Source organism: Myxine glutinosa, chromosome 7, assembly GCF_964187855.1.
Source record: "Myxine glutinosa chromosome 7, kmMyxGlut1.1, whole genome shotgun sequence".
Classification (NCBI taxonomy): domain Eukaryota; kingdom Metazoa; phylum Chordata; class Myxini; order Myxiniformes; family Myxinidae; genus Myxine; species Myxine glutinosa.
The window spans coordinates 138,378,718-138,404,985 of NC_136267.1; the positions used below are offsets into that span (position 1 = coordinate 138,378,718).

Consider the following 26,268-nt stretch of genomic DNA (forward strand, 5'->3'; position numbering starts at 1 on the left):
ACCACGGCGTGAGTCAAAACTCGTGGCCGTTGTAAATTGGTAACAGATCTCTTTGGAATTTCTTTACATCGGAAACTGAAGAAAAGATCTGTTCCGCTTTGCTAGAAGACTATCAGTCACTAAATTGGTATCCATCTGGTGGAATATTTGACCACATGTCCACCGGTCCCCTTGTGTTTTATACCTCTCCCCCCCCCCCCCCTTCCCATGCCTCCTGCCCCCAAGCCATCTCCCTCCCACACTTCTCCCTGCTCTCAAATGTTGTGGTTGTGTGCTTCCCCTTCTCTCCCCATCTTGTCTTCCGCTCCCTCTTTTTGTGTGTTTTGTTTGTCTGGTTGATTTGTTTGTGAAATAAATGTTAGCTCTTTCACGAGCCTCGATTCAGTATACCAAAAAAAAAAAAAAAAAAAACCCACGGTCCAACATTACATTGGTAGTCAGAATTGGGATCAGGACTCTGGTCTGAATCTGATGATCGTTACATCACCACTGCCTTTTTCCTTTTAATCAACTTCAATGTTACTCTCCCTTCTATTTCTAACTGACTTTTCACTCAAGGTTCCAAATTTTATTTTTACTCTTGAAAAAAAAAAAGAAACAAACAAAAAAAAACATATATATATATATATATATATTTGTGTATATATATATATATATATATATATATATATATATATATATATATATATATATATATATATATATATATATATATACTTACATATATGTATATATCCTTGGGTGAATTAGGATTGTACATTTTTAAGGAAAAAGGTGCATCCAACCGAAAAGGTAACAAGATCTACTCTGCTAATCTAGTAATAATAAAAACTGGGAATAAGAGCAGACACGTGCCGAGGCTTGGGATCTATTTGGCCTGAGGAAGCTCGCTGGGAAGCGAGTGAAACGTCCCCTGAGACTGGATCTGCTCTTGCTTGTTTATTACTAGAATAACAGAGTAGATCTGGTTGCTTTTATTGGTTGGGTGAGGTTTTTCTTTTATAAAAATAAAATAAAATATATACTGGTAAACACAATCCTTTTTACCTTTTTACCATTTATTTTACCCATAGTATATTTTCGTCGAACTGGATTCCCATTATCAATCACTGATAATTCGTAGAAATGCGCCTGAATTGCTGACGTAGTAAGGAAGAGGAAGAAGATTGATAAATCTTTTCGAACACACAAATGGCTATTTGACTATGATTCTGGAGAATGTCCCTGAATGATACCCTTTCACACAGCCTTAAAAATAGTGAAGTTATATAATTAGCGAATGAGTTGCATAATGTTGAGATGTTGGGTGTCAAGGATAAGGAAGGGTGAATAACATCAGTCGTTAAACGAGAAGAAGGTAGTGGACGTGAATACGGGAGGCATCAATATCTTACTTTGTTGGCATCCCTGTACTGCTGCTTCATTGTCGGCAAAGGTGGTGGTTGCCAGTTGTTGTAGAAGCGTGGTCTGTAGCTTGGTATTGGTAACTCAGTCTGCCATTGTTCCCTGCAGTGGACATCAGGAGAAAGTATAAAGTGTGATTTGGTTTAATGGAGTTTACAGAGAAACCCTGTAAGATCTGAGCAATTAATTATTTTTTACTCCATTATGAGGATTTTGTGTGGCACTTGTTTTTCATAGGTAGCATTCTAGTGACCAACACAGGTTAACCTGCAGCACTCAACTACTAAGAGTGAAAACCCACAGTGGTAGCTAATCACGGTGCAAGGCTTTGTCCCCACAAACCTGCTGCGTGTCCATGCATCACCGAGTGACTTCCAGAAGTCCAACTCATGCTGGTTGGTACTTGCTTTGATCAGGTCCACCGCACCTCTATTTAGTAATGGAATCTCAATGGTTCGTGCAACTTCAGGTCCTCCTGTGCTCTGCACAACCTGTCAGGCACACCGGCAATATTTGTAAAGGTAGAAGATAAAAGATCATGTAACTATCATACTATATATAACTTGGGAAATTGAAGATTTGCACGTACAGTAAACTGCTTGGTCTAGTCTGTTATGAGTCCCCTACTAGTTTGCTCTCCATCCATCCCACCTGTGGTTTTTCGGACCGTTTTCCCTTACCCTCTGACATATTCACCTGAAACTTGGTACTTGGCTTTATCGTGATAACTTACAGAACAGGTTCGAGCTTCAGGGCATTTCACCAATTTTTCACAGAGTTTTGCCCTTTTTTGACTTAGAAAATATCACATCGGTGGGAGACATATATTGCAAGGCAATTCTCACGCCTGTTTTGTCTGTGTCTAGCTGTCCGTATATGTATGCGTATATGTCAATCCCTTATAGTTCACAATTTTACTCTGGTCTTCATGAAACTTAACCAACTGGTAGAGGTAGTCACAAGCTAAAAGCCTATTGCTTTTGAGGTCAATAGGTCAATAGGTCAAGCTCACATAAATCGTCAATTCTCTTATGATTCACAAAATACGTACATGTATTAAACCGAAGAACATTGGTGGACGGTGAATGCTCGTCGGGGTGAAGCCTCTCGACCCATGTGAGTATGTCATTTAATTACATACGGATCAAAAGTCAAGGTCACATAGAATCATCCATTTTCAACCGATTGACTTGAAATTTTAACAGGATTTGCATATTGGGTCACTGAAGCCTATTGTTTGAGGTCAAAAGGTCAAAGCTCAAGGTCATAGAAAATCATCAATTTGCATTCTTATTCACTTAAAAATCTGAACAAGATTTGCATATTGGGTCACATAATTAGTTTACCAAAAATCTGAATGATTAATTTAGCCGTTTTGACATGTCAACGGTTTCCATGACAACACTTTCACCCCAATTATAATCAAATGGGAATTTTTGTGAATTTATTATTATCATACCTCAGTAATTTTTCAAGATGTAAATTGAAACAGATTCAGCTTATTTGCACTGCACCTATGTGTAGTACATGTGTATAAAATTTGGTCAAAATTAGTCAAAGGTCATGGTCAAGGTCATCCAACACATGTAGAACACTAATTACACCACAAAAAACACCACAATTGGAAAATGTATCAGTCAAATATGCTGTGCATAACAATTAATCATTTAAAACACTTGATCAGTCTAATTTTCGAAATTGCCAAATTGCTGTTTCCATGGAAACTACTGTTTTTTTTGGATATAGCAAGTAGCGCGCTATGCATGACATCTTTCATGTTTATTTGTTGATGGGCTTGTTTCTTTGACTCCTATGCACTACTGAGTTGAAAACTCGTGGTTGTACTCGGTGTGCATGGGAAGGTTTATGGGGTAAAAAATAATAATTAATGTCATGGGGATTCAGGGTGGGGTAAGGACCTCAATTTTCTTTATATAAATGTTATCATATAGTGCTACCTGGAGGAAGCTGGTATTACAAGTCATTATAAAATATGCCATCAACATCATAAAATAGGGGATTTAACCCATCTTAAAGGACCTTTACTAGTTAATACAGTCACGTGAAAAAGTAAGTACACCCCATGTAAAGTTTTGACTTTTTCAACATATTTCAACATACAGCTATTTGATCTTCATTTCAACAATATTGATAGATAAATGTGATATAATATAACAAATATCATGAAACATTTACATTTTGAAGTCCATTGTATAATTTAAATAAACATAAATGCAAATTTCGCATGTAGAAAAAGTAAGTACACCCCTACATTTATCACTACTTCAAATACATAAAATTAGAATCAGGTGCACCAGCTCAGGTGCAAATGTTTAGAACATCGTTAGAGAGGATCTTGGAGGAATCTGTCTTATTTAAACCTCAGACATTTAGTTTGGTTTGCTCTTTGTTGTTGAAGTGTGCGGCGTCACCATGCCGAGATCAAAAGAGCTCTCTGAGGCCTTCAGAAAGAAGGTTATAGATGCCTTCGAGTCTGGGAAGGGATTTAAAAAGATCTCCAAACAATTTGAAATCAATCTTTCAATTGTCTGGAAGATCATCTACAAGTGGAGAAGATTCCAAACAACTGCCAACTTGTTCAGGCCAGGCTGCCCCAGCAAGTTCAGCCCGAGAGCAGACCGCAAGATGCTGAAAGAAGTCTCTAAGAACCCCAGAATGTCATCACGGGACCTACAGGTAGCTCTTGCCACTGTTGATGTCAAAGTGCACGAGTCTACCATTAGAAAGAGGCTGCACAAATTTGATCTACATGGGAGGTGTGCCAGGAGGAAACCTTTGCTGTCCAGAAAGAACATCAGGGCAAGACTAAAGTTTGCCAATGAACACCTCGGCAAAGACCAGCACTTCTGGAACAATGTGCTCTGGACAGATGAGTCAAAGGTAGAGCTATTTGGCCACAGTACCAGAAGACATGTTTGGCGAAAACCAAAGACAGCATTTGACCACAAGAACCTGACATCAACTGTAAAGCATGGTGGTGGAAATATCATGGTTTGGGGCAGCTTTGCTGCATGGCCTGGGCAGCTCACCATCATAGAATCCACTATGAATTCTTCATTGTACCAGAGGGTGCTTGAGGATAATGTGAGGCCATCTGTCGGAAAGTTGAAGCTCAACCGAAGGTGGACCTTGCAACATAACAATGACCCTAAACATACCAGTAAATCCACCAAGGAATGGCTGAAAAGAAAGAAATGGAGGGTTTTGGAATGGCCAAGTCAAAGCCCGGATCTAAATCCCATCGAGATGCTGTGGGGGGATTTGAAACGAGCTGTGCATGCAAGAAACCCCATAAACATCGCACAGCTGAAAGAATTCTGCATGGAGGAGTGGGCAAAAATTTCTCCCAGTCGATGTCAGAGACTGGTAGACAGTTCTAAGAAACGCATACTTGAGGTTGTTTCTGCCAAAGAGGCAATACCACCTATTGAAGCCAAGGGTGGACTTACTTTTTCCACATGCGAAATTTGCATTTATGTTTATTTAAATTATACAATGGACTACAAAATGTAAATGTTTCATGATATTTGTTATATTATATCATCTTTATCTATCAATATTGTTGAAATGAAAATCAAATAGCTGTATGTTGAAATATGTTTAAAAAGTCAAAACTTTACATGGGGTCAGGGCCCTTGGAATCATCTTAACCTTTCCCCCCCTTACGGCGCCATAAGGGGGGGAAAAGTTAGGATGATTCCAAGGGCCCTGCACTAACAGGGGCCCTAAAAATTATGAGAACATTAGGTAAAAATGTGCGCACGTGCTTCATCGGGGCCCATTGTGATATCTTTTCATGGGGCCCAAAATCCCTGGTGGCACCCCTGCATGGGGTGTACTTACTTTTTCACGTGACTGTATAATTCACACTGTCCTGGCAAACACAGTCATGCTTCGGTGTTTACAAAGAAAGGAACTACGAGCAAGCTTCGGGATAACGGGCTAAATGGCTCCATCCCGTACCTGTTCCATCCACTGTTTCTTCACTCAATTTTTCCCATTTGCTGATTTTTCAATTTCACCAAACAATTTAACATTTACAGTGAAAGATTTGCAAATCAACAGAATAGTCCAGTCAATCTATGATTTTGCCTGGAAGAAATTGAAAAATAAATGTGGTTTACTGTAACTAGCCCCCCAAACCCTCGTGAGTAACGTATAAAAAATGTAGATAATTATGGTTTGGGAAAAATAGCCAAGATGGGAGCCTAGTGCGATATTTCCTGAAAATATGGATGTTTACCTCCACCCCCAAAGGTGAATGGAGGTTATGTTTTCACCCCTGTCTGTTTGTCTGTCCGTTTGTTTGTTTGTTTGTGAACAAAATATCTCAAAAAGTTGTGGACGGATCCGGACGAAACTTGGCAGAGATGTCGTGTATGTCACAAGGATGAAATGGTTAGATTTTGGTGAAGATCCGGATTCGGATCCGGCTACTAGAATTTTAAAAGTGATTCTTCACCATTGGGAGATCGGGCCAAAAACGATACATAGCAGGATATCTCAAAAGGTTGTGGACCGATTTGGACGAAACTTGGTGGACCAGTTGGGTGTCGGACAAGGACGATTCGATTTTGGTGAAGATCTGAATATGGCTTCGGAAAAGAGAGTTATTTAATTTTTTAGTGATTCTTCATCATTAAGAGATGGGGCCAAAAATGATACATAGCAGGATATCTCAAAAAGTTATGGATGGATTTGGACGAAATTTGTTGGACCGTTTGGGTGTTTGACAAGGAAGAATCGATTCAATTTTGGTGAAGATCCGGATCCTGATCCAGCTAGTAGAATTTTAAAGTGATTCTTCACCATTGAGTGATATGGCCAACCAGGTGGAGGTATGCTCTCTACTGAGTGCCGTTATACTGTGTTTTCGGAAGAATTGTTCAAACGACACCAACAAGGAAAAAACACTCCCGTATATTTTCTTATTGGATGCTTTCATTGAGATCTTGGCTGTCTAAATATCCAGGATCACTGCCATTTCTCAGAATGGCCACTGAATACCCTGCAAATGTCCATTTAGAAAACAAAAGAAGATGGAGGTATTCATTTTGAATGACCCAAGTCTCTATTTATATGATTTTGACTATGCTAGCACAGGCCTGTGTTTGTGTCATTAATTTCTTACACTTGCCACATGCAACTGAGTATTATAATCCATGCTTCTTGCAGGTGCATAGCAGTCGGTTTTGCATTTACATTTGATGACCCGCAGAAGAGCTTCTAGAACTGGTGGCAAATCCATTGTTCATCGCTCAAAATGATATTTCACTCAAAGTCATCCCCACTGTTATGGATCCATATGGTCTGATTTTCCCATCCACTGCTGCACTTGGAAATTCACATGAGAATTGTGATGGCAGGCAGCCATTGCTATGGGTGAAAACTGTGCACATGTACATTAGTGATGCTTGTTGACACCTCACAAAAGCACCTGTAACAGTGCATCAAAGCCCTCACTAGGACAACCTCCAAACAAACAAGTGAGGGCTTTTTGACCAGCAGAAATGATGTCAACCTTAAAAGGTTGACTGGAGAACACCTCAGTTTTCTTCTTGAAATCAGGCTCGCTTCTCAACTAATGGAGAGCCACTCCCTTCCCAATGTCAAACAAGAGTGATATGGTGTCGCCTCCAGCAATTATTGCATGCACGAAAGGCATCTGGAGCCAACACATTCTGAAGCCAGTTCATGTTCCAAATCCATAACTTATTTGTGGTCTCCCTTTCTTCTGACCTGAACAATATGGCAAAAAAGATCGGATCCGCATGGAAGCACAATCTAGCACTAACAGATCTCGTTGTGGAGGTCGAGAGTGGGCGGGAGATGCAGGAAGTACTGGGGGAGTGGAAGGAAGCATATGGCTGAAAATGAAAATGAGAATGAGTAACATGGGCTGAAAATGAGCATGGAGAAGACTGAGGTGATGTGGGTTGAGCAGCAGAAAAAATAAATGAATATCAGTTTAGAGGGGAAGGAGATCAGACAAGGAAGTAAGTTTGAGTATCTGGGGGGAACAGTGAGCGGGGATGGTAAGTCAGCGGCGCCGGCCTACCTTTACGGTCTGGAGATGGTGGCACTGACAGAGACACAACAACAGAGGTCGCAGGTTTGCGAGAACAACTGGGTCAGGAGGATTGTGGGAGTGAAGGGAATGGATAGATAGATAGAACTCCAGGTGAGGAGGGAAATGAAGTCACTACAACCTTTGCCGTATGACCTGTAGTCCCAACGGCAAGTTTATTTGGTTAAGAATACATCGATGGAGAAGACATATTGAAGATTTTGACACAAGTGGCCACAAGGGCCAACCCAGGACCAAGGTTTTGGTAGTCTGACGGAGTTTCTGGTGGCATTTGGCACCCGGGACACTGCAACTTCGAACCCTGATAAATATTTGATATATCCGGTTTCAATATGTTCGCTTATTTTCAGGAACACAAACCCTGCACGATAAGAGACCTTACTGTATATTGGATTTTAAATGATCAGCATCACAAGCTACATGCTCAGATGGGGATGCCAAACAGGCCAATCCAAAAGCTCTGAGATGTCATTGACAACACAAGGGACAATATTTCCAACAGTGAGTTGTCTAGCACATGTTATCAATATGATCAAATACTATCGATTTAAGAACCCACATTAAAACATGAGAGTTACAACAGATCCGGCGGTGCGTTACGGGATATGTAGATATAGAGCATCGAAGATTGAGAAAGGTGCATCTCACCATCTCAAGTGGAGAGAACAAATGATGGATAAGCTCCGACGAGTTTGGGTTCTGAATCTGACCCTTCAGACGAGCCTAGACACCAGAAAGAGGAGAATAAACTCTTCGGACAACCAAAAACCAAAGTATTTGTTGTTATCTTAAACTTGAAACAAGTTTAATGAAGCACAAGCCATTTTCACATCTCATGATACAGATGTCGTTTCTAAACAATTTTGCGATAACGTTCTCAGGATCAATTAGTCGAGTCGAGAGATTTCTGATGACTTCATGTTAATTCATTCAAATGTCAGATCAAATGTCTTTACCAATACGTTGAATGAATATTTCATCTTCTGCAAGATGTCAATGAATTCTTGTTCGGAAGGTGGCTTGGATCGCAGGGTGTACATTCCCTCTACGAGACAACCAGGTTAAAAAACAAGATATGTAAGATTATAAGAACAATTAATTTATCAAGTAAATGCTGTTGAAAATTAAAAGGACCTGTAGTGTTAAGACTGTGTAACCATGTACAATTCATCTCGTGTCAAAGGTCATGCCAGGGCCAAAGGCCAAATGCCAAAGGATGCATTGAAAGTGCGATTTTCATGACATCGAGAAAAGCAACAAGGAAGAGATGTGGTCATCTCGTTGCCAACTTTTCTGACGTGAAAACATTTGCAGGTTGCTTTGATTACCTTCTGACATTCTGTTTGCCTTTATCCTTCATTAAATATGGAATTTCATCTTCAAAGCTCAGTATAAGTGCGACAAAGGTGTGTTAGCAATGTTTGAGTACACCCTTTTATCTTCCCTTAACTTTGATAATGTTAGAGAAGGAAGGACTAACTGGGTACATAAAAATGAGGGTGGGATGAGAGCACTTACAAGTTAAAAACATGGCCCATTCTATGTTTTCCATGTCTAAGTTACTGCTTAGCCACCTATAACATGACTTTTAACATGAGAGTTTCGAGTTTGGGCTGTATCCATTTTGTTCACTCCCTGTGTCCTACTAGGCGAGTGTGCGTACCTCTAGACTCTAGAGTCTAGGCCATCCTGTCAGCCCATTATTGTCCTGAATCTGTATTGTAACACTGTTTGATTACATGACTGAGGACGTCACACATTATCCGAGGGTATGGCTGAGGGCATCGGCAGCATCGGTACTTATGGCAACAGTAGAGTTATTGGCCACCACGATTACAAAAGTTCGCCATATCTCCTCTATCTAATAGAATATAATTATGGCATTACTCATTATATGACAACTTTAATCGTGTTAATTTAAAATCGTGTTAATTCGTGTCGTGTCTTGAGGCCTTGTCAGTGTACACTGTACAACCTTGAGGCTTTGTTTTTCTCTCAGCGGTCCGTCGTTTGTGATGCAATAACTTTCGTTCTCTGTTTTCCCAGTCTTTTCACCCCATAGCCTACTTCCTTATGTAAATCTCAACTAAAAAAAACCAAAAAAAACAACATTTCCTTCTCTGTTCTCATTCGTTTATTCATTCTTATTTGTTCGTTCGTTCTTCGACCACGTGTTTCTCCCCCATTTCCCCAGATAGATTATCAAATTTCAACTCGTTATTTTATCGTCCATGCGTTATTGTTTGATTATAGTTAGTTTTGGTTTGAATTTCCTGTAACTCGTAATTAATTAATCGTGTTCTGCTCCTCGTGTGCGGCCTTGTAGTTGTACCCCCGTCAGTGTTTGTTAACTTAAGCGTGTTTTGCTTGGCTCTTAGTTTTTTCCCTTCTACCCCGAACATAATACTCTGTCTAACTTTCTAAATCCCCACCTCCCTCCCCCCCCCCAAAAAAAAACCAAAAAAAAAAACCAAAAACATTTATTTTCCTTTCTCCACGTGTACTGTTGTCTCATCCTGTATTTTCTGTCCAGGTGTGCTGTTCGCCCCGCCCCCATTATCTCCTTGCCATCCACCGTTTGCCCTGTTCACGTGACTCGTGGTGGTCCCTCTCGGCTCTCCCCCCATTGGTATTTTGTGCATATAAGATTGTTTACGGTTCTGTTTAAATATTATTTAAATATGTTTAACCTTTCCCCTTCAGTGTTTTATTCAGTGGTATATTACAACACGCTGTTTTTCTTCCTATTTAAAAGGCTTTTCTCAATTTCCTCTCCAACTCATTCCACTTCAAAAAAAAGAAATTCAATATCTTATACGTCTCCCTCACTACATGGTCTAAATTCACATTCATTCCATCCCTCCTCCATCGTTCTGAATCGGATTGCAAACTTGAAAATCACAACAAACCCAATTTGTTATCAATGTTCGTCTTTCATTAATCATCCACTTTCTAAACTCCCCTCTTGCCCCTCCCATCCAAATCCCCCCCCGTTGCACCTACACTCCTAAACTCCCCCCTTGCCCCTCCACTCTTAAACTCCCCCCTTGCCCCTCTACTCCTGAACTCCCCCCTTGCCCTTCCCCTCCTAAACTCCCCCCTTGCCCCTCCCCTCCAAATCCCCCCTGGCCCCTCCCCTCCGAAACTCCCCCCTTGCCCCTCCCCTCCAAATCCCCCCCTTGCCCCTCCCCTCCAAATCCCCCCCCTTGCCCCTCCACTTCTAAACTTCCCCCTTGCCCCTTCCCTCCTAAACTCCCCCCTTGCCCCTCCCCTCCTAAACTCCCCCCTCACTCCTCCCCTTCAAAACTCGCCCCCAACCCCTCCCATTCATATCTCCCCCCATACCATTCCTCTCCAATTCTCCCTCCTCCCCCCTCCTCCTCAAAGCTGCCTCCTCCCCACTTCATCTCCCTTCTATCTCATACCTCCACCCCCCCCAACCTTCTACTCTCCTCTGCCCCCCCTCAAACAACTCCTCACCATGCCTCATCCCTTCACCATCAAACCTTTCATCCTCCTCATCCTTCCCTTTCTTGGAACTCTTCTGCAATCTCTGACACACTATCAACTGCTCTCCCTACCTCCCCCTCTCATCCTTCATCTTACCCTACTCATCCCCTCCCCTGTCCTGTACCCGATGCTCCCCCTCTCTCTTCATTAACGGTATGGACCTCAAACATCCGGGGCCTTCGCTCAAACCTGACTGATCTCTCCATACAGGTTGCTTCTGACAACCCACACTTGATCTGCTAAACAGAGACTTTCCTCCTTCAAGATGTCTCTGATTCCTTAATATCTCTTCCTGGTTACTCCCTCCTCCGGTATGATGGACCTGAGCCTCGGCCTGGTGGTGGGGTGGCTATCTTTATCAAAAACTCTCTTCCTCACTCTCCTTGCACTGCCCTCTCTCCTCCTCACCCCCAGGAGTACCTCTGGCTACGGCTTCCTCTCCACTCCCACCTTTTGTTCATATGTGTTCTGTACTGTCCCCCAAACAGTGATGACTCCATCTACATTTCACTGTCTGACAACATGGACCAACTTCTATCCACTCATCCCAACTCTCTCTTCCTCATATGTGGTGACTTCAACTGTCATCATGCCACCTGGTTGGGTGTGGGTTCCTCTCTCACCAGTCATGGCACCTCAGCAAAGGACTTCTGTGACTCACTGGGATTGACACAATCTGTCAATTTCCCGACCCGGATCTCAGCCAATGGAGTATCTTCTCTTCTAGACTTGGTTATGACAAACTTCCCTGCTAATGTCTGCTGCTCTTCCTCTGCTCCAATCGGTTCTTCTGATCATGTGCTTGTCAAAGTGGACATCTCTCTGGCCATTCTCAGAGAGCCTCCTCAGTGTCGACGAGTCTGGCATTTCACTCAGGCCGACTGGGACGGTCTTCAAGCAGCCATCAATCGTCTGGATTGGTCTCCCATCTCCACTGCCTCTGACATCAATTCTTCCTGGGAATTCTTCCAAAGCAAACTGATCTCTCTCATGTACAGATTTATCCCATCTCGCCTTCAGTTGTCTTACCCTTCCTCCCGTCCATGGTACACTGAATCTTGTGGTGAGGCAGTTGCCCTGAAACAACTTGCCTTTGCCTCTTGGAAGGCTAATCCAACTGAAGGCAATCTCAGTTCCTTCCACCAAGCTCGGAACAAGTGTGTGTCTACCCTCAGGAGTGCCAGGAAGCACTATCTCTCCTCACTCAAGAATGAACTCTCAAACCTGTCTCCTTCCTCCAAATCCTGGTGGCGTCTGGTCAAATCCGTTTCTGGTGTTTGTTCCCCCTCCATCCCCTCCTTTACCTCAAATGGCCACACAGTTGACATCGCACGTGACAAAGCCGAATGCCTCAACTCTGTGTTTGCCTCAAAATCCTTAGTCCCAAACCCATCTCTCTCTGTTCCCACCTTTCCCAGTCGAACCCAACTGCTCCTGGACTCTGTGTCCTTCTCTCCTGACAAGGTGGAGGAGTTTTTGTCAAACCTCGACTCTGATTCTGCAACTGGACCAGACGGCATCAGCCCACGGGTCCTAAAATCCTGCTCTGACGCTCTATCTCACCCTCTCTCTGTTCTTTTCACCCTATCTTTTGCTCAAGGTCATCTGCCAGCATCCTGGAAATCAGCAAACATTACCGCTTTACACAAAAAAGGTGCAAAAACAGATCCTTGCAACCACAGACCAATCAGCCTGCTCCCAATTATCAGCAAAGTCATGGAATCCATCATTGCTTCGGATATGAAATCTTTCCTCTTCTCCAATGGCTTGATCTCTGATCATCAATTTGGTTTCAGACCAGGTCACTCTACTCTGGACATGCTGCTTCTGCTGTCTCAACAATGGATGGAGGTCCTCAATGCCAAACAGGAAATCAGAGCTGTCTCCCTTGACATATCACGTGCCTTCGATACGGTCTGGCACCCAGCTCTGCTCACCAAACTCTCCTCCTATGGTATCCATGGAAATCTCCATGCATGGCTTGCGGACTTCCTCTCTGGTCGTAGTCAACGTGTGGCCCTGAATGGATTTCTCTCATCTCCCCTTCCTGTTCAGGCTGGAGTTCCCCAAGGCAGTGTGCTGGGCCCTGTGCTTTTTCTGGTCTTCATCAATGATCTCTCCGACTCTCTGGAAAATCCTCTCTATCTCTTTGCTGATGACTCCACTCTCTGCCGCTCCATTCCTCTTCCCTCAGATCGGCAGTCTGCAGCCTCCTCACTCTCTGAAGACCTGGACAAAATCACAGACTGGTCAAACAAGTGGAACATGTCTTTCAATCCTGACAAATCTCACACTCTTACTATGTCTCTCCGAAAAGATCGACTGGACAACCCTCCCATCTACTTTCTCAACAATCCTCTCCAAGAAGTTCTGTCGCTCAAGCTTTTGGGTCTCACTATCTGCCATGACATTTCTTGGGAAAACCACATTTCCAAGCTGGCCTCCAAAGCCAGTCGCCGACTGGGCATCCTCCGTCATGCGAAGTCCTTCCTAGGCACACCTGAGCTCCTCACCACATACAAGGCTTTCATCCGCAGCTCAATGGAATACTGTTCTCCCCTATGGGCTGGTGCTCCTGCCTCACACCTGGCTCGGCTTCACGCTGTTGAATCCAAAGCTTTCAGAATCATTGGAATCTCCCGTGATGAAGCTATCTCTGAGGGCCTTTCACTCACTCACCGCAGGCAGGTAGGTGGTCTTTCTGTCTTCTACCGACTCCTCTCCGGCCTTGCTCCCCCAGGTCTCTCTGTGCTCTGTCCCCCAAATATTCCTACAGGTCGCACAAGATCTGCCAGCAACTCTCTGATGGTTAAACTGCCGAAATCTCGGCTCTCTGCTCACCTTCACTCTTTCATTCCTCTTTTCTCCCGCCTCTGGAACAAACTCCCACACTCCCTTCAATCCCACTCCTCCCTCCAGGTCTTTAAAACAGCTGTTCACCACCATCTCCTATCTTCCCCCATCCAAAACCTTGATCTTTTCTACCCCCACTAATTCACCCCAGATCCACCTTGTTTGAAATTCCAACCTCTTTCCTGGAAGTCCTGGCAGTGTCCATATGTTTTATACCTCTCCCACCCCCCGCCCCCTTCCCATGCCTCCCCCCAAAAGCCCTCTCCCTCCCACAGATCTCTCGACGTCTCCATGTCTCTCGGTCCCTGCTCTCAAATGTTGTGTTTGTGTCCTTCCCCCTCTCTCCCCATCTTGTCTACCGCTCCCGATGTTATTTGTTTTATGTGTCTGTTTGTCTTTCTGTGTGATTAATGTTCGCTCTTTCACGAGCCTCGATCTTGTATACAAAAAAAACAAACAAACAAACAAAAAAAAACTGGGTAGACACTCCTCAAGTGCATTTCTCAGGAAGCATCCAATATATTGCAAATGAAACAGCTTCCAAAATAATTGATTTCAAAAGGCAGAGGGAGTAGTTGTTTGGCAAATGAACCACTTCCAATCAATAACACATGGAATGGGATGTGCAGAATCAGTTGAGCATTTATGGCAACAGTTGTGAAGAATGATATCAAGAAAGTATACTAATCCTAATCCCTTAATAGTAGGTCAAGGCAAAGCACTTACCTCCAAAACGCTTTTGCTTGGTCTTCCGATTCTTTTTCCGTTGGTTTAGGTGCCCATAGGCTTCGGCTGCTTTTTGAAGCTTTGCAATGAACGACTCAATATCATCCAGCAGGTGGTTCAACATTTGCTGTTAACGGGAAAATGGCACAAGGGAAAACCAACGTGAGCGACGTATTGACACAGTGCCCATTTGTTTTTCTGCAATCGAGCGAATACACGTGGTCTTACCACATCACGATCAACCCTCAATGGCATGATCTCTGGATTTTCTTCATCTTGAGAGCAACTGCTGTAGTGGTCAATATCATCTGAAAGTAGAGGAAAAAGGAAGTAAGACATGAAATGTGGAAAATAACCAATAATAACTACAATATCATTATTTGGCTTTTTCCACTCAAATAAAGGAGAGATGAGCTCCATAAAAGGGCACTTGGTTTGGTATGAAGCTCTTACGAATTAACCAACTATAGAAGGTACAAGCCTGAAAAACATTTAGGGTAAGTATGTATGTCATTCAGGAAGTGGTTTTCAGACTTTCTTACACAACTAGAACTGCACTTGGTAGAGCACATACCTCCGCCACGCTGAACAGTTTACATTTTGTATCCAATGATAGCCCGATCTGCATCCGGACCCAAACCAAAATCGAATCGGCTTGTTCTTGTTACCTACCCAACTCTCCCACCAAGGTTTGTCACAATCCGTTCACAACTTTATGGATTATCATGTTATATATTATTTCTGGCCCTATCATTCAATAGTGAAGAATGATTTAAATGATTTTTACGGCGTAGCCCATAGGGCAATGCCATATAGAACAGTGTTTGTCCATCTGTATGTCCCCTCAAACGTATACCAATCAGAGCTGAGGATCTGGTCACATGACAGGGTGATGTGATTACGTCTGATGTCATTACGGTGGTACGGCAGCTGATTCCGCACACCGCCATTTTAATTCCAATTTCGTTCAGGCCGAACACATCGTCGAACCTGTCATATATCACAATCTGCATTCTCTCCCTTTACGTTTTTCATTCAGTGTGAAGCACAAACAAACCGATTGTTAAAATGACCATCAAAATCGAAAGCATCGGCATTACGGGTCTTCCAACAATATGGTTGGTATAGGCCTTAGGCTTCATGCCTCGCCTTCGGACAGCTTCGGACAAATTAAGCCCAGGTTTCTTAATACAGTAGTGTCTCGTTTCAGTAGTATCGTTCTTGTAATAATAATAATAATAATAATAATAATATTGTAAATATAACCATAACACTTTAATCTCAATGTCGTGAATGGAAAGTTAATGGATTGAAGTGGTGTATGGTTCATGAATTAATGATAAGCGGTGTAACTGCGGAAGTAGGGAATTAGCGGCGGTTTTTTTAATCGTAATATCATTTTCGTAATAATGATAACGTAATGTTAATATTATAATAAATGTAATCGTAACACTAATCCCTTCGTAGTGACTGCAAAGTTATTAGAGGTTAAAATATATCTTCTATATATTAAAGTAGCGGCAGTTTTGTGTCACACTACGTCATTACGTCTATCTTCAACTAAAGTATCAAACAAGCACGGCTATGCCGCTGTTAGACTTTCGGTCTTGTTTTTAAAAACCTCTTATGCAGATCCACATTCGAATCCTCAACAAAATCGAAATAAATTATTCCTTGTGACGCACCCAACCTGTTCACCAAATTTCGTCCGAATCCCTTCACAACGTTTTGAGATATCGTATTCACAGGCAAACAGACAAACCACCAGACAGGGGTGAAAACATACCCTTCGTCCACCTTCCGTGGTGGAGGTAATAACACATGACGCCCGATTTACAGATTTTGATTTTATGTTAATTATTTACTGAGAGGGTTCTTTGGACATAAAAATCTCAGATCATGGATGACATGACAAAAGGCAGAGCTAAATGACAGAGGACAACAGATTCATATCAAAGGGTACAAGGAGACAACGTTCTCACACGTGAATCAATGAGGGGCAGAAAGGAAAGGGGGGAGAAGGGGTCAGATTACGTAGAAGAGGGTAGAGATGGTTATGGGAGAAAGCATCAGATGATGATGGGCAGCACTCTTGACTCTTGAATGACAATAGAGAGCCCACAAGACAACAGAAATAGGGAGACGGTTCCAGAGATGAGATAATAGAGGGATTAAGGAATGGAATTAGGCATTCAGCTTAGAATTGGGAAGGGAACCCAGGTGGAGGATTTTGAAAAAAAACGTGTGTCATCTGTGTAGGCTGGGGGAGGATGGAGAGATGAGAGGATGGGATTAGCGATACCACAAAAGAAAGGCTTTAGAAAAATGAGAGTCTACCAACCTGACTGTGGAGGACATTTCAATGATACTTAACAAGAGCCATTTAATCGCAACATTGTAGAGACTTATCCACTCCAAGCAGTTAATATGGTTTTAGTAAAACGGGGAAAAAAGAAAATTTTACTTTCAGGTGCAGAAAATAATGATTGGAGACCAGAGGCCTAACCAGATATTGTTTGAAGCTTACCACGCATGTCATATGCTCCCCAGCCCCCACCTGCAACTGCTCCACTGCTCCTTCCAAATACCCAACTTACCCACACTCCTTATGCAACGAGAAGAAAATGTGTGCTATGTACACCAAACACTGACACAAAACATGTAATGCAATTGCAATACCGTACTAGTTTATTAAAGACACATATGGTGATACATCCGGGTCTTAAACTATGCCATCATCTCTTACATATATACATGTACATTTGTATTTGGCTAACAAAAACGGGCATTTTCAGTTGCAATGCAAACATTATTAAATACTAGGGCATTGCCCGTACTATATCTATATCTAAAATTATATCCCCCCCCCTCTATTTACATGAAATGGTTTGGTCCAAAGCGAACGGCTTGCGAGTGGTGACAATCCCCCCCCCTCTATTTACATGCAATGGTTTGGTCCAAAGCGAACGGCTTCCGGAGTTTGGTAAAGAAATCGCCATCGCGTGCACAAACGCGCAGGAAAGCGAATGAATCGCAAATTCGGTTTTATTAGTTTTAAAACATAGTTTAACGCCAACATAGTTTGCAAACGTGAAATAAATGAATACGCTCTCAAATGTGCCATCCGAGGCAGAGTGTGCCCGCCACGTTCGGCACACGCGATCGTTCGCTGCTCAGTCGGGTGGGGATAAAAAAAAAGTAGCACATAATTAGAGAGAGTATATTATAAAGCAATGAAAAACACATTTTATTACTTCGTTTTTTATTTTGTCCTTATGCAATTCACCAACGAGAAAGGCACTCGTAAAATGCGTACTCTCGCCTCTTGCGTTCATTCGGAACAAAACTACCATCGTTAACTGAACACGTCACTATTATAGCCCACATACCCAGATTATCCATGCACTCTCATATGCCACGTAGTTTCTTGGCATGGGTTATGAACGTCAAAAATAAAATTCAAATAGGTTGAAGATATGAAGTTTCAGATTTTTCTGATAAATATTTCAATTAAACCAATTATAACTGGATTACCACTTCACTGGTGACCTCATTGTTATGACCCTATATACCCCATGGGGAGTTGATGACATATGCCAAGTTTCAATTTTTTCCCCTTGAGTGGTTTTGGAGAAAACGATTTCCAAATTTTTCCATTAATCCAATAAATCTGCCATACGATGTGACCTATGACGTCATCATACACATAAAGCTCTTTCTAACCACTGACTGACTGATATTAATGTTCCGTACCTTTTGGGTGTCATAGAAAACTGAAATTTGGCGTGCCGACAGACATTGAAGCCAGTACAACAGGAAAAATCCCAGAATCGTCGGAAAGCATCCGCAAATGAAAATTTACATAAACAACCATAAACACAGATGTAAAAAAGAAAAAACCAAGGATAACCTCAATCAATATCGAACATTTGAAATTTGTAACTTATATAACTATAAACTATGAAATAAAAATCTCAATGAAAATGTACGTAAAAACAGTAAACGTGCCTGTAGAATAAAAAACTAGAACAATGTGACTGTCGCCAATATGCCTCCGCATAGTCCCACAATGGGTAGATGCCATCACTCTGCATACAGTGCATTCAGAAAGTATTCAGACCCCTTCACCTTTTTTACATTTTGTTATGTTGCAGCCTTATGCTGAAATCGTTTAAATTCATTTTTTCCCTCATCAATCTACACTCAATACCCGATAATGACAAAGAGGAAACAGGATTTTAGACAACTTTTGCAAATTTATTAAAAAGAAAAAACCGAAAAATCACATTGACATAAGTATTCAGACCCTTTGCTATGACACTTGAAATTTAGCTCAGGTGCCTCCCATTTCTCTTGATCATCTTTGAGATGTTTCTACACCTTGATTGGAGTCCACCTGTGGTAAATTCAATTGATTGGACATGATTTGGAAAGGCACACACCTGTCTATATAAGGTCTCACAGCTGACAATGCATATCAGAGCAAATACCAAGCCATGCGGTCGAAGGAACTGCCAGCAGAGCTCAGAGACAGGATTGTTTGGAGGCACAGATCTGGGGAAGCCGACAAAAAAATTTATGCTGCATTGAAGGTTCCCAGGAACACAGTGGCCTCCATAATTCTTAAATGGAAAATATTTGGAACAACCAGGACTCTTCCTAGAGCTGGCCGCCCGGCCAAACTGAGCAATCGGGTGAGACGGCCTTGGTAAGAGAGATGACCAAGAACCCGATGGTCACTCTGGCTGAGCTCCAGAGATCCTGTGTGGAGATGGGAGAAACTTCCAGAAGGACAACCATCACTGCAACACTCCACCGATCTGGGCTTTATGGCAGAGTGGCCAGACGGAAGCCTCTCCTCAGTGAAAGACACATGAAAGCCCACTTGGAGTTTGCAAAAAAGCACCTAAAGGACTCTCAGACTGTGAGAAACAAGATTCTGTGGTCTGATGAAACCAATATTGAACTGTTTGGCCTCAATTCTAAGCGTCATGTCTGGAGGAAACCAGGCACCGCTCATCACCTGCCCAATACCATCCCAACGGTGAAGCATGGTGGTGACAGCATCATGCTGTGGGGGTGTTTTTAAGCAGCAGGGACTGGGGGACTGGTCAGGGTTGAGGGAACAATGAACGGAGCAAAGTACAGAGATATCCTTAATGAAAACCTGAAACAGAGCGATCAGGACCTCAGACTGGGAAGACGGTTCACCTTCCAACAGGACAATGACCCCAAGCACACAGCCAAGACAATGCAGGAGTGGCTTAGGGACAACTCTGTGAGGGTCCTTGAGTGGCCCAGCCAGAGCCCTGACTTGAACCCAATCGAACATCTCTGGAGAGACCTGAAAATGGCTGTCCACTGACGGTCCCCATCCAACCTAACAGAGCTTGAGAGGATCTGCAGAGAAGAATGGCAGAAAATCCCCAAATCCAGGTGTGCAAAGCTTGTCGCATCATACCCAAGAAGACTCGAGGCTGTAATCGCTGCCAAAGGTGCTTCAACTAAGTACTGAGTTAAGGGTCTGAATACTTATGTCGATGTGATATTTCAGTTCTTTCTTTTTAATAAATTTGCAAAACTTTCTAAAATCCTGTTTTCTCTTTGTCTTTATGGGGTATTGAGTGTGGATTGATGAGGGAAAAAATGAATTTAAACAATTTCAGCATAAGGTTGCAACATAACAAAATGTGAAAAAAGTGAAGGGGTCTTAATACTTTTTGAATGCACTGTATGTATGGGTAGGGGATTATGTTTGTGAAGTTTCGTGTTGATTGGTAAGGTTAGTTTTTCTATCCAAGATGGCTGCCAAACCACACGACCTATGACATCATCATTTTCAAACTATATGCAACAGTGCTGTTAGATGATATTTGTAAAATTTCGCATCAATAGGGTGAGTGGTTTCAGATACATTAATTATTTAATATTTCCTTCAATCCAATATGGCTGCCAAACCATGTGACCTATGATATCATAAATTTAATATTTCAATACAAATGGGTCATAGATAATGCACATGCAATTTCAGATTTTTAGGACAAGGAATTCGATTGAAAGATTTTTGGCTGGTACCGTAAAATGGGGGAAATAGGGACAGCAAGGTGAATAGGGACACAAACTGAAAAAAAGTTCGGAAACTTTTTTCGCTGAAAATTGATAACCATACTGATTTGTTGATATTTGGGTTGAAAGTGTTCTCTTGTTTTTTTAAAAAGCAACTTATAGTCCCTATTAACCCCATATATGGGTTAAATAGGAATAAATAGGATTTTTATGGCTTTCCCTATTCACCCCGTTTTACGGGTGAATAGGGACAGTCACTAATACAAAAAAAGAATAATCAAGAAACAATCCTGAGTTTCCAACTTATTGCTAAATTGATAGCTCAGATGGATGCACATAATATGCACCCATAATATAAACCACGGTGCCAATGAAAAAAAATATGGGATAAAAAGTTTCTCCAAACTGTCCCTATTTCTTGATTATTATTTTTTTGTATTAGTGACTGTCCCTATTCACCCGTAAAACTGGACTATAAGTTGCTTTTTAAAAAAACAAGAGAACACTTTCAACCCAAATATCAACAAATCAGTATGGTTATCAATTTTCTGCGAAAAACGTTTCCGAACTTTTTTTCAGTTTGTGTCCCAATTCACCTTGCTGTCCCTATTCACACCATTTTATGGTATACCACTTCATCTATGATGTCATTATTATCATGATTTTGTTCCCTATTGGGAGTACTTGAAAATGTGCCAAATTTCATATTTTTCCATTCAGCGGTTTCCGAGAAATAATTTTTTAATTATTTGCTTTTCATCCAAGATGGCCTATGACATCACAATTATCATAAAAATATTCTGCATGGGTGTCACTCCTACCCTGAAAGTTTCGTCTCAATCGGACATATGGTTGCTGAGAAAAACGAGGTTTAGCCCGTCCTAACGGACGGATAGACGGACAACCAGAAAACATAATGCCTCCGGCGACTTTGTCGGCGGAGGAATAAACAAATGTAAATTTAAATCGAGCAGCAGGTCGGTGATGCTTGCCTATAATTATAAAGCTTCTATTGAATATGTACCTACATACAAAGCATGATTTGTTATTGCTTACAGACATATAAGCATACCCAACCAGTAAATTTAATTCTTCACTCACATCTAGTCATATATCAGATATATGAAGTTTAACTTTTGGATAAGGATTTCAATTCAACCAATTATGGCTGGAATAGCACTTCACCGATGATGTCATCATTATCCCATGGGGAGTTGATGACATATGCCAAGTTTCGATTTATTTCGTTGAGTGGGTTCAGAGAAAATGATGATCATTTTTTTTCCTTTAATCTAATATGCCTGCCATACCATGTTGCATACCTATGATGTCACAGTTAGCAATAAAATATTATTGATGGGGAGTCCCTCCTATGTATAAAGTTTTGCATTTATCAGACAAGTGTTTGCAGAGAAAAACATTTTTCTTTCAAGTGGTTGTAGAGAAAAAGCCAAAAATATATAGACACACACACACACACACACACACACACACACACACACACACACACACAGACAGACACACACACGTACATAGACACATCATGAGGACACATCATCATTGAAGGACCGACCTCCAATCAAGGCTGGACTAGATGGAGCAGGACTTCTGGGCGGTGGAGGAAGGATGCCTGTGTTTTTTTCCACCAAACGTGCCATATTGGTACTGAAATCACATGTAGACATACACATGTATATACAACAGGATGCAAGCAATTTATTCTTTTGACAATTTATAATACATATCACCATCTCATTCTCAATACTGCATAAAATAAAATAAAAATAATTTTCAAATGGGCTCCATCAATTGATATCCTCCAATCCTGGTCACACATGCAAGGCCATTCCATGATGGTTGCACTAAGTGTTGTGTTATAAATGTGCAAAAGCTTATACTATGCCATCGCATGTCTGCAGCAGTGCAGCAATAATGCAAAAAGAGGTAATAAAAGTAAGCCAACCTCTGATCCATTGACCAGTATATTATTGGTGTTAGCTTGTTGATGAACACAATGTGTGTACAGTACACTGACGTGTAGCGGAGGGAGAGCGTTGGGCTATCCTGATTTAATAAACAAGGCAAAAGGTATAACGGTGGGTCAATAACTGCATGTTCCACACTCTATTTGCACTTATTAAAGAAGATCTTAGCATAATTTGCTGGATGATTAATAAATCACAGGTAAACTTGCCAAGGCTATATGGATAGATGGAGCATTCTACCACAGACAGACAGAATGCTCCATCTCTCCAGCATTAGAAGTCCCCCAGCATCAGGCCTAACCAGGATAGAGCACTCTTTTATAAATAACATCCATTTTCTCTTCGAACAATATTGAGGATGAGAGACGCATTATTGAAGATCAACATGTTTAATGAAGGACAAGCATACCTGCTTGTGAACACCACCACGAGAGGTATTTTACTTGAGTGCAGATGTGTGTATGCGAGTGTGTTTCTTTCATGGACTGCTTGCTCTTTCGGACCCTTTTCCGTTGCTTTTTGGGTGGCCATAGGCCTCAGCTCCCTTTTGCAGCTTTTCTATGAACAGTTATCCAGCAATGTAAATGGTTCAACGTTTTGGGATGTTATGTCTCCCTGTCCTTCATCACATCCATTCATCCATTGAATGTCGAGTGGCACAAGGTGAACGGAAGTTATGTTTTCACCTCTGTCTGTCTGTATGTCTGTTTGTTTGTCTGTGAACAGGATATCTCAAAAAGTTGTGGACGGATTCGGACAAAGTTTGGTGGACAGGTTGGGTGTGTGGCCAGGACGAAATGATTAGATTTTGGTGAAGAACCGGATCCTTGAAATATCATGATATATATTGCTCTTGACCCTATCACTGGTGAAGGTGAAGCACAATGTCAACGGTGAAGGTGAAGGTCAATGGTGAAGATCCACTTGAAAAATTATCTGATCCAGAACTGGATCTTCACCAAAATCGAATCAATTCGGCCTTGTTACATTCCCAATCTGTCCACCAAATATCGTCCGAATCCGTCCACAACTTTTTGAGATATCTTGTTCACAGACAGACAAACAGACAATGTTGAAAACATAACCTCCACCCAACTTCGGTGGCGGAGGTAAATGTCATGGAGGTAATCAACATAAACACCAATTACTGCACTGTAGTTACAAGAAGGAAGCCTGACATGAACAACACACACACACACACACACACACACACACACACACACACACACACACACACACACACACACACACTGAATTTGAGTTACTCATAAGTTAAAATGGTAGTTCCTTAAAGGTGTTCTTTCTAACTTCACATTTGAACCAGGTGTGAATATGACTCAGTACATGTCCAGGAAAACAGCTAACAAAATGTCCTCTCCTTGCCAAGGATATCGTGAAACACTTGATGGAAAAAAACAAGTTTAATTCTATTTTACACCTGCCCTGCATTATGACTCGTGGTACAACTAAGAAAATCTGTAAACATGAACCCCACCCATAGGCCTTAGGACGAGAAACACGAGAGTGGCATGGCAAATTAAAACCAGAAAGATCAGTCAGTGATCCTGCTTTTGCAGAGGACATGCGAGTTGGCACGTGTCATAGGTTGAGGTAGATTGGAACTTCATTTATTTAGTCCGCAAAGCCGGCATTGAAACAGGCAAAACATGAGCGAAATGACGTGAATTAAATGATGATACCTGAGCGTAGCTGGCCTCATTTTACCGGCTTCTCCTTTGCTGTCTTTGATTGCATTATTGATGTCCTCCTGCACCGACTCAGCCTATAATTCAGAATAAAGAATCAACACACAACTCCCCCCATTAATCACATGCATATGCATATATATATATATATATATATATATATGCAATTTGCAATAATTATATGCAATGTATGCAATTATGAAGACAGCAAGCCAGAGGAGGTATCCTGGACCCACCTTGCAAAAAATTTTTCCAAACACAGGTGTGAATAAAATGTCACAAACAAAATCAAAATATCAATGAATACAGCCAAAAGCTTGCAAAAACAGACAAAAGTAAAATATAAAACGAAATTATAATAGAAATACATCGGCAACTGGGAGAGCAATAAAATAACATAAAGGTATCAAAAAAAAAGAGTTGGACAGACTGGGCATAGACAAAGAAGACTCATTGAAATGGCAAAGAAGAGGTCAGCTCAACAGGGATGGAGAACAAGCTGGTCTCTAAATTGAGAATTTAAAAAGAAGCCGATACTCTAATCCCTCGCCTTTTGGTTGGTATGAGGAAGAGATCTGTGTCATATGAAAGCTAAATATTGAATGTTTTTTGAAATATCGCGTACACAAGCCAAGTTACCGAGATGTTTGCCATGGCAACATAATTCAGCCAATCACACCTGTGATCTAATCAGGTTGAGATATTGACACGAGGAATTGATATCTGCAATATGAAAGTTAAATATCGAAACGTTTTTTAAATACATAAAAATACATGGACGGATGATCGGTCAGTCGTTTGGACGGAGCTCATTTTAATGTCCCCCATCTCCGACCTTGTCGGAGAGATGGGAGATGATTATCTTCCTGGGAATGGGTGTGGTGCAATCCAATGGAGATGAAAGGGGCTGTAGCTCTGCTATCTATTCGACATACCACCTAAAAGGTGAGGGACCTAGAATATCAGCTCATTTTAAAATTGAAATTGTTCCTGGCTTCCCCCAGAACTGCTTTGTGTACCACAGACAGGTTATTGTGTGGCAGCCATTTCCTGGTGGTCAGGATGCATACAGCAATAGCTGGTGTGGCATTTGCTTCCTGATACCCACGACAGTGATAGGGTCTGATCATATATATATATATATATATATTATAGGAGGTGAAGAGTGAAGGAGATGGATAAGAGCAAATTAAAGATCAATAATATGACTGAAAGTCAAAGATCAAGAAAGAGATCCAAAGTCAAAGATAATCAATTTAATGGATAGAAAGAAGAGTTAACCCTCCGTTAATGCGGCGAGGTATTTCAAACCCCTTTTGCATGTTACTAACCATGTCCAAAGCCCTGCTGCACTAACGGAGGGTTCGACAAAGGTAGGAGCGTAAAATGGGAGAACAACATCAGTAGTGCTGACTGTCGTTCCACAGCCGTAGTGGATTCTCCTCCTTGCTGTGTTTCATTCAGTTTGATTAGAACAATTTTTTAAAAGACAGCAGAGGAGATCAAATGTCAGCACAGAGTTCTTCAATCTTTAAGCAGACAACATGAGGAGGGCATTTACATTTAATGTTAAAAATCCATTGAACCTTTTTCTCCCCTGAGCACTGCACCATGCTTACCTCAATATCACTGCAATGAAAGAAGTGCAAGTCAGCAATGCTGGAATAATCCTCGAGGCAGATGAGCGCAAGGATGGAATTAGGTCTTGACTCAGATCGTACTGCTTGGCAAAGCTGGATAGTCTCGAAAGGAAAGCGCTCGAGCTCTTCCTACAAAGTGCAGAGATCATGTAGCAACACAGGTCATGCAACCTTACAAACCAAATGCGACACCGAACAATAATAATGAGGCTTCCAGAATTCATTTCGCAAAATGGAGTAGTGTTTATGACCATTTGACTCACCCTCAG

At 41.7% G+C, this 26,268-nt stretch overlaps 1 protein-coding gene across 3 annotated transcripts in view; it reads right to left on the reverse strand.

Moving 5' to 3' along the window:
- The window catches only part of LOC137431682 (epidermal growth factor receptor kinase substrate 8), a 126,668-nt gene that overhangs the window by 21,773 nt on the left and 78,627 nt on the right, over positions 1-26,268 (reverse strand). For all 3 annotated transcript variants that reach the window (XM_068123290.2, XM_068123292.2, XM_078782336.1), the window contains 9 exons: positions 25,979-26,128; positions 24,354-24,436; positions 22,242-22,333; positions 14,831-14,910; positions 14,603-14,729; positions 8,470-8,558; positions 8,162-8,236; positions 1,747-1,895; positions 1,395-1,506 (listed from right to left, as the gene is read on the reverse strand). In XM_068123290.2, coding sequence (XP_067979391.2) covers positions 1,395-1,506; positions 1,747-1,895; positions 8,162-8,236; positions 8,470-8,558; positions 14,603-14,729; positions 14,831-14,910; positions 22,242-22,333; positions 24,354-24,436; positions 25,979-26,128 — 957 coding nt within the window. The remainder of the gene's footprint in view (positions 1-1,394; positions 1,507-1,746; positions 1,896-8,161; positions 8,237-8,469; positions 8,559-14,602; positions 14,730-14,830; positions 14,911-22,241; positions 22,334-24,353; positions 24,437-25,978; positions 26,129-26,268) is intronic.